Source organism: Gekko japonicus, unplaced genomic scaffold (genome assembly GCF_001447785.1).
Source record: "Gekko japonicus isolate JY-2015 unplaced genomic scaffold, Gekko_japonicus_V1.1 scaffold1916, whole genome shotgun sequence".
Lineage (NCBI taxonomy): Eukaryota > Metazoa > Chordata > Lepidosauria > Squamata > Gekkonidae > Gekko > Gekko japonicus.
In genome coordinates this window covers 25,901-35,658 of record NW_015164718.1, presented here as the reverse complement: position 1 = coordinate 35,658, position 9,758 = coordinate 25,901, and the positions used below count along the sequence as shown (strand labels likewise).

Below are 9,758 nucleotides of genomic sequence, written 5' to 3'. Positions count from 1 at the left end.
AAGCATCACAACCTGTCAACCTATAGGTATAGAGAAGGGGACGGATTTCAGGTGTAGATTGGCCTTATGCCAACCCCCAAAACTAGGTTTTAAAAAGAGAAACACAGCCTTTGTTTCTCTGGTTAACCCATCCTTCCTGATACCTTCACCTTTGCAACTTAAGTATACTGCAGGTGATTCTTAAGGAGTTCTCTGGAGTCGCGACCAGAGAGCCCACACGTGTTTGGCTGGACCATTCCGTGTGTTTGTAGAATCCCTAAAGTTAGTACTTTTGTCCCCATTCTCGTTGCTGAGAAGAATTCCTTCTCGACTGGAACTCAGATAAGTTTAAGCGTCACCCTTCTGTATGTTACCTCATTGTCTGTTGAAGTTATTATTTTCATTACTATTTGTTTTCTGTACCTACTGTGTACTGAGGAACTTGAGTGAATCTGTGAATGTATCTGTTTTTCGTGTGCTTGAGAACCACCTAGTAAAGACAACATTTATTCATTAAACCTTAGTGTGTTGTCTCAATTCCTGGGAAATAGGAGCGTTCATTCTGAATCTGCCCTCTGTATACACGGATAAATTACTCACGCACACCCACTACCATACATAAGACAGAGTTGGGCCACGGAACCATCTCGCTAGGAGGAGTTCCGGTATCACGTGTCAATTTCACACAAGCTGCTGCGCGGCCGCATTTTGCCCCGCAGCTTCGCACGATTTTCCCCGCGTATACTCAGTCCTGTTTTTTGAGGACTGAGTAGACGGAGGGGGGGAATCGTGCGAAGCTGCGGGGCGAAATGAGGCTGCGCAGCAGCTTGTGTGAAATTGACACGTACCATCGGGGCAAAAGGGAGGAGTGAGCAGGGAGCAGCGCTTGTGGGAAATCATCCCTTTACGTCTAGAAGACATAACATTCCAAGTCATCCTCCTTCCCCCCTCTTTCCTTTCCCAGGGGAAGGTGTCCTTGAGAAGCTCTCTGTGCCAACCTCGAGTGTGGTATGAATGTGACATGTGCTTGGGGAAAGGGAAGGGGCTTTTCTTTGGTTCTACTATATTAAGCTTGTGCCCACCAAAAGTCTTCAGTTCTGACACAGTGACTTTCTGGATCTTGCATATACCTCAATAAATTTATCACTGCCAAGAGAGAGTTGTTGAGTATAACTGGACCGGGGTCTGATAATGTGGCTGCTTGTGTTTGACTATATTTGGCCTTTTTATCCTTTTCAGTCTTTTCAGCAAGAGTATGTGGTTGGAGGAGTCACATGGGGTAGTCAAAAAGCATGCCAATGAGGCCCACAAAATATCAACTGGAAGATTTTGACATTTACATGCTTCCTCGCTATATCATCTCCAGAGTTGTCAAGGTTCTCTTTGTTTGGTGCTACTGACTAGAATGGTGCTTACGTAGTTAGCATGTGGTTTGATGAGAGGAAATACTAGATGTCAAGAGGAAGAGAAGCTGGTGGTTGGGAAGTGGGAAGTCTACTCATTACCATGTAAGAAGAACAGTACTCCCAGTTTTTGCTATCTTTAAAATACTGGATTAAACTGTGTCATTGTTCAACAGGCACACTCTTCATAATCTTCACAAAGTATTTAACAAGGAAAACAAGATCCTTCAAGACTTTTTACATTGCCCTCACAGTCTGTGCTTTCTGTGTAATTTCTTTTTGTACAGCTATGTTCAAGCGGTTAGAACTATGCAATTTGATTTGTAGTGCAAATAAATCCTACAAACTGAGGATGCTTTCACACACAAACTTTATAAAGACCTATTTTGTTCATTGACAAGGTCGTAGAATTCACAGCTGTCAGTCATCGCAGGCCGGGGGGGGGGGACTGATCCCTGTGGGCTGCACAGTCAGTCAGACCTTTGCAAATGGCTTTAGAAGTGGTCTGAATCATACTAATCCGGATTCACAAATAGCTTCTTCCTTCCTACTGGCTCCTGACAGTCATAGATGTTGCTGCCATTTTGCCTGTTGCCTTTGTAAAGCTTTTTGCACAAGTTGGTTCAGGTGAAGCATGTCCAAGATGATAGAACAAATTTTGAGTCCCGTGGCACCTTTAAGACCAACAGAAGTTTATTCAAGGTATGAGCTTTTGTGTGTACGCACACTTCTTCAATGTGCATGCACACAAAAGCTCATACCTTGAGTAAACTTCTGCTGGTCTTAAAGGTGCCACGGGACTCAAAATTTCTTCTACTGCTTCAGACCAACACAGCTACCCACCTGGATCCATGTTCAAGATGATTTGTTTTCGTAACAGCTATTGGGTTGGGTCAAAAAAGGTACCATTCACCTTGACTTGGATAGCCCAGACAAGCCCAGTTTCATCAGATCTCAGAAGCTAAGCAGGGTCGACTGTGACAAGTTCTTGGATGGGAGACCTGCTTGGAATACCAGAGGTGGGAGGCGGGGGCAGGCTTTATTCAGTCAACTCTCTGAATATCCTCCAGGCCTCCCAGTAGGGGTCAGTCACCAGAGGCCGCCATGACTTCCAGGTGCACATGCACACACACATATTAACAAAATACCAATAATAATAAAAAGGCACCATTCAACTGGTGTAACCTAACTTTTTTTGATCGAGGAGAGAGGACAGTTCCCCTTTCTCACTGCAGATTGTTATTTCCCACCCCACCAACTGTCTCCAACTGATTCCAAGGAGCAGGATTTTGGGGAGCTCAGTGTGCTCTGGATCCAACCCATAGTATGAATAGCAACATACTACCTTTAAAAAGTATATATAATTAATTCTTTACTGAAGAAGAGGAGAGGGGATTGGATTTATACCCCACCCTTCACTACCCAAAGGAGTTGCAGAGCGGCTGACAATCTCCTTTCCCTTCCCCTCCCCACAACAGACACCCTGTGAGGTAGGTGGGGCTGAGAGAGCTCTTTCCAGAACTGCCCTTGAGTGAACAGCTCCGAAAGAACTTGTGACTGGCCCAAGGTCACACCAGCAGCTGCATGTGGAGGAGTGGGGAATCACACCTGGTTCTCCCAGTTTAGAGTCCACACTCCTAACCACTACACCAAACTGGCTCTTTCTTCCCAGTGGGGACCCAAAGCGGCTTACATCATTCTCCTCTCCTCCATTTTATCCTCACAACAACCCGGGGAGGTGGGTCCAGCTGAGATTGTGAGAATGGCCCAAAGTCACCCAGAGAGCTTCCATAGCACAAGTGGAGATTCAAAACTGGGTCTCCCACGTTCTAGTCTGACTCCCAATGCTCCCTTCTAAGCAAAAACGCTACTTTGTGAGGTGCTGACGTTAAGGTTGTGAGTGAGCGAGCGATTTGGCTACTGCATCAATGAGTTTGCTCTGGAGGCCGACTTCCTGGGCTAAGACAAGAATGGGTGAGCTGGCGGCTAAAAAACTGTGAGCTAGCTCACACTAACTCAGCTTAGAGGGAACACTGTACGCAACACAACCAGAGGCTCTTGCTACCTTGTAGGGGCCTCTGGGACAATCTCATACTATGGGGACAATTTCAGGTGCTTGGAGAACATGGATGCATTCCTTTTAACTTTTGTTGCCTTGGTGGGGCAGAAAACAGCACGGAGGAAGTGCATTTGTAGATGCTCATGGCATGAATCACTTAGGCAGAGATTTATATACCCTATTTTACCTTTGTATTATCTCGAGCTCATAGACTAGATGGGATTTATGCGGAGCAGCTACATAACCTAGTGGAGCATCTAGTTTATACTTAGCGTTCTCCAGTGAGAGCTTCAAGTTGTAACTGGAGCTAGGCAGAGATTACATAAACTGTAAATATTGCATGGACAAAATGATTTCTTCATGGATTCTTATAACATTTACCCAACATATGGAGACCACAGATACGGGCTTTTGAACACATGTAATTGAAAAGCATTCTTCCCAGCTGGTAGATGTGGTGCTGTACAAACCTATCAGTGTCCACTAGGTGGCATTGTCCTGAAGTGAAAGTTTGAAGACCCAAGCAGCAACAAATGTATCAGATATTCCACTGATGTAATCATTTTTTTAAAAAATCCAGGTCCTTGTGAATTACAGCAACTACATAAAAAGGAACTGTGCCAATATGTTAAACTAGTGTGAAAAGAAAATCTAACAAATTCTAAATTATTGCCATAGAGTCTGAATAAAATGATGAATAATTCTCTGCTTGCTATGAGATAAGGACTGCCCCTGTGTGAGAAATGATAGCTACAGCCATGTAATCTACTTGTCGCAAAATGGACATGGAGCTGACTACAGAGTAACGAATGTTGTTCTCTGCTTTATCATAGCCTAAGAGAGTGGTCAGTTGCAGTATAGTCATGTGTACAACCTCTCCCTGAATTATACAAATGACCATTTGGAAATGTGAGAGTGAAACACAGCCATGAGTATAGTGTGTGATTCTGTTGTGCAGAAAAACGTTAAGAATGTGATCCTCAGTGCATTATTTCTCCATTTTTGTATTTGTTTTGTTTGTTATTATCCCATTAAGATGGAGGTGATGTTAGTGGGCAAGGCAAATTTTCTGGAAGATTGTGCTGCCTACCCTTGATCCGGTGAGCCTTTGTTGGACAGATTGAGTTAAAAGTTTGGGAGCTTTGTTTGATCCAGCTCTATTGTTAGAGAAACAAGTTGGTATGGTGGCCAAATGTGCATTTTTCCCAACAACAGTTAACACAGAAGATAACGTTTCCTTTGGATTCAGGCAAATGAACCATGCTGTAGAAACTTTGAGACTAGACTATTACAGTGTGCTGCCCATGAAGAAAAAGGAAACTTTGGTCAAAGAAGAATTTTTGCTCACAAGACTCCACAGCTTAGAGGGAACATTGGACTAAACTATTACAGTGTGCTGCCCATGAAGAAAGAGGAAACTTTGGTAAGTCCAAAAGACAGCAACTTGATTATTGTTTGAGTTAGTTATTTTGAACGCATTTTCCCCATCTTGAAATCACTGTATCGGTTGCATGTTTAGTTCTGTGTTCAATTCAAGGAGCTATTTTTAACCTTTAAACTTTTATGATCTGGGACCTACATATTTGAATGACTTTTTCCTGTCTGAACCTGTGTGGCAACTCCAGTAATACAGTACCTTCTCTTCCTCCTGTCATGCAGGCAGGCATGTAAGAACTGCCAGTGCCTGGTTTCAGCCTTTACAGTGGTGGCCCCTACATTATAGAATGTCAGGAAGTCAACTGATCATTAAACAGGTTTCTAAAGCTGAATTATTTAGGAGGGCATTCAGGAATGGTAAATAGGATGAGCAGCTCCCATTTTAGGCCTGACCTTTGTTTTACTAATTATTGTTTTATAATGGAACAGCACGGATCCAAAGCATGGTAAGCAGAGCTGTGCTGCATGAACTGCAATGTTCCTGCCTCCCCCTCCTTCTGCAGTCTTCTAAGACCTCTCCCAAATTGTACTTCTGTGGCTGCATGGGCCTCCCGGAATTCTGTGGGGGTCAAAAGGGGAGCTGCAGGGAGGGGGGAACTGGCTAAAATTGCCCCCCTTCTGCAGGCGGACGTATATAGCATAAACAGAAATGGACATTAGGATCCAAGCCAATTTTGATCTTTGCTTTGAATTGCTTTGACTGCTTCTGGGTGAAGCAGCAAGCTATAAATAATTTAAATATTTGTTTGTTTTTGTTATTATACCTATTCATATTATACCTATTGATATTTATACCCATTCATGTATTTATTTTTGCTATTATTCGTTTTTTTAAAAACTTTTATTGTTGTTTCCATTGGTAACAATGAAACCCCACCCCATTTCTGGCTATATCTTTTTATTTCCCATTCACTTGGATGATATTTTTGGAGAGTGTATCCTTACTAAAGGGTTTCTTTTGCTGAGTTTTATGAAGCTAGGCAACAACAATCCCTATGTTATAGGAAATTATACTTGTAACTTGCAAAGTGGCCACAGGGAGCTACAACAATATTAGTATGTTACTGCGTTTTCCTTCTTTCTAGAGGATCCTCAAGTGTATGTGTGTATGTGCGTGTGCATGTGTATTTTTATTAAAAAATAAAACAAAACACCATATGTGAGGGGAGATAAGACTTGTCCACCCAGCAACTTTGCTTTACCACACTGTGCTCAGCTAATTTATATATTCTCTTCTTGCACTGTTGTTGTCTGAGTGGGAAAATTACATGGCATTCTGCATCCAATTAAAGATGCCAGGAAATCTCAGAAATGTACCCCCCCCCCATGAACACATCTCAGATCCTTCCTCTTCACAAATCTCATTTATCTATTCTGCCCCTACCCAGCTAGGGTTGCCAACCTCCAGGTGGGCCCTGGGCATCTCCTGGAATTACAACTGCTCTTCATAACTGAGAAATCAGTTCCCCTGGAGAAAATGGAAGCTTTGGAGGGTAGACTCTATAACATTATAGCTCTCCCCTCCCCCAACCCCTTCCTCCCCAGGCTCCACAATCTAATCTCCAGGAATTTCCCAACTGGGAGTTGGCAACCCTACACAGCACCTACCTTTTATAGAGTACAAGCAACATTCTGGGTGTTTATTTAGGTTGAGAGGAGTGTTGCACGTACAGTTACACTATCTGTCTGTTTGCAACCTGTCTTCAGAGACTGCATGCAAAATATTTGTCCCTTGAAGGCAGACAGATGCAGCACCAAAGCAGAACATTTGGGGTGGGGCACAAGGTTCAGGTTGCTTGAGTGCAGAATTGTAACACTTTTTTGGGGGGAATGGTACAGAACACACAGAGCCTTGAACATAGTGGTGGTCCATACAGTCATCTTTCCCTCTCGAAAACATTCGCTTTCATGTTGACAAATGGATGAAAGAAAGGTAGAATTTTGATTTGATTTGTCTGGACTACAACTGTATCTCATCAGTTTTACAGATTAGGATGTGAAGCAGTTGGGAGAAGCTGACAAATCTAGACTGTCCATGAAATTCTTTATGAATTAGGGAAACGCAAGAAAAAGAAGAAGAGAAGGAGGAGGAGGAGGAGGAGGAGGAGATTGGATTTTATACCCCGCCCTTCACTCGGAGTCTCAAAGTGGCTTACAAACTCCTTTCCCTTCCCCTCCCCACAACAGACACCCTGTGAGGTAGGTGGGGCTGAGAGAACTCTTTCAAGAACTGCCCTTTCAAGGACAGCTCTGACAGAATTTAAGCTTTCCCAAGGTCATCCAGCAGCTGCAAGTGGAGGAGTGGGGAATCAAACCCGGTTCTCCCAGATTAGAGTCCACGCACTTAACCACTACACCAAACTGTGCATATATGGATCTACTTAATAGGTTATAAACAGGCTGTCTCTTAGGAACAGTATCAGAACACTGAAGGAGATGAATGGCAGACTTACCACTCTTCTATGACCTGGATGCTCTCCATTTTGGTTGTGTGTGCTGGCCTTCCTGTATTGTCCCCTCTTTCTTCATTCCTAACAGTGAGGCTGCAATGTAGTACAACACTTTATTTTGTCTAGAGAAAATTAACTTAAAATAATGAATATATATATTATTTAAAACAATATTGAGGTTTAGCGTGAACCTGTATAGTTAAAGACACATTTTTCTTATTAGTACTTGTAAGCCAAAGGAGGCTCTTCCTTCTTTCCCTGAGAGCGGCTGTTTTCTCCCGTTGCATGCTCAGAGCCCACCCAATGAAACCAGGGTACATGTTTTCACACATTTTAAAAAATTCCACACATTTAAAAACTTTCCCATATTTTTAACTATTATGGCAATTGAGTCTCGACAACAGATTGGATCTTTATACGCATCAGCTTTTAGTATATGGATAGTATATGGATGGCATCAGATTATATTCCTGAATTTATGCAAAATTTAGGATATTTGTATAGGCGTAATCTTCGTGGGGGCGGCGGGGCTTCAGCCCCCGCCGAAATTTTCAGGAAGGTGCTCAGCCTCCCCCGGGAGCCACCCTTGCTCCTAGCAAAGCAATGCCTCTGGCCCAGCCCCAGCCCCCCCCCCGAGAAATTGGAAAGTCTACACCCAAATATGACCAGCTGTTGCAGAGCAGCCCAGGAAAAGCCTTAGAAAAAATATGCTCTAGGCTTTTTAATTTTTTTTTTTAAATTAAGCTTTTATTTCTGTGCTGCTTAGCTGATAGCTTCACTTCTGGTGTTCTTCCTAGTCCATGTTCTACTTCTAGGAGATAACAAAACTTGGTACCATGTGTGTATGGGAGCAGCTTGGGATATTTTTCATTACTCAGAACTAAGGCTGCCAACTGTAGGTTAGGAAATTCCTGGAGATTCCTGGAGATTTGAGGGTGGAGCCTGGGATGGCAGGCCAGGAAACTCAATGAGATATAACACCACCACTAGGATAGCATGTTGCCTCAGAGACCAAGAAGCTCAGCTGTACTGCAAACCACAGTTGCACTGCAGAACTCACTGACTAGTTTCAAGAAGAACCTCCTGCCCCCTAAAATAAAAACCCCTCCATATCCTGCATCTTCTTGCTTCATTTCTCTTGTCAGTCACCTCCTACTTCCAAGCTCCTTGGCCCTAAGTATCTCCCATGAGCCAGACTGTGTCACTTTCATTTTGGATCTTGCACTGGCATGGCACCCGCAGGATAGAGCTAGGACCTAGCCAGCAATATAGCTAGGAGTGATGGGCAGTGAGGCAAAATGTTTCAGGTTTCTGTGAGACTCCAGACTGACATGGAGAGTGGGAATCTTGCTTTTGAAACCCTTACCTATGGTTCCCTAGCTCTGATCTAAATGGCAATGCACTCTTAGAACAAAATCCACCAAATAGTGCTGTTTTGTGAGCTCCGTTTATTTGGTTTGGAGTTGCAGAAACTTAAAGTTCTGTGTTTATCTTTAAGGACTCACACTGTTATTAACGGAAAGTAAGAAGACAAAAAATATATCTGATGGAATGACCTAAGTATACTTGGAGCTTGTCATATGATGGTTAGTGATATTGTCCTGAGAGTTAATCCAAGTCATACATCATCTTAAATGAATAAAATATATGCATCTGAGCTCCAGGAATCCTTTCTTCAGTATTAAGATGTGAGGACTTTGTGCCTTTAAGTTAATAGCACTTTGGCCAGTGGTCTCTCCACACCAAGAAAAACATCATATATGCATCTGAGCTCCAGGAATCCTTTATTCTTCAGTATTAAGATGTGAAGACTTTGTGCCTTCAAGTTAATGGCACTTTGGCCAGTGGTCTTTCCACACCAAGAAAAACATTTGCTTTTCAGCCCCCCATCTGTCCTTGCAGAGACTAATTGTTGAGTACAATATTAATGTCTCTGCCTGAAGACCTATTCCATTCATCTAGAAAGCATAGTGAAAAAGAGTATGTTCCCTGCTTCTCCAAAGAACTATCACAAAGAAATCACATATGTTCACCCTTTCCTTATGTCTGATTCCTATAACTTTTCTGCAAACATGAGATTTCCTCCAGGATTGCAGAAAAGCCAGATTTGTAGCTGCAGTTGGTCTTGTACAGGTTTGGTGATCTGCATGGTTATGGAATAGTACTAAAATAAAATAAAATCCATCTTAAGGTTCAAGTAACATTTTATTGACTAAGATCTACTGAATTTTCATTGGCAGTTCAGCAAATAGCTACTGAATAGCAAACAGACTCCAAAAAGACTAACACTACATTAACGTGTGGAACCAGGGTGAGTGCATGAACCTCTGGACCATAGCCAAGGCCTTGACTGAGTTAGTTATGACCGAGTCCCATGGACACATATGGGATGAGTTAGCCACAACCAGCATTAAGACTCACTGAGTTCAA

At 42.8% G+C, this 9,758-nt stretch overlaps 1 protein-coding gene across 1 annotated transcript in view; it reads right to left on the bottom strand.

Annotated features, from left to right (window-relative positions):
- Nucleotides 1–7,421, bottom strand: part of RGS17 (regulator of G-protein signaling 17) — a gene marked incomplete at its 5' end in the record, with an annotated part of 14,662 nt that extends 7,241 nt beyond the window's left edge. Inside the window, one exon of the mRNA XM_015409572.1 lies at nt 7,332–7,421. Coding sequence (XP_015265058.1) covers nt 7,332–7,421 — 90 coding nt within the window. The remainder of the gene's footprint in view (nt 1–7,331) is intronic.
- Nucleotides 7,422–9,758: the final 2,337 nt, after the last annotated feature.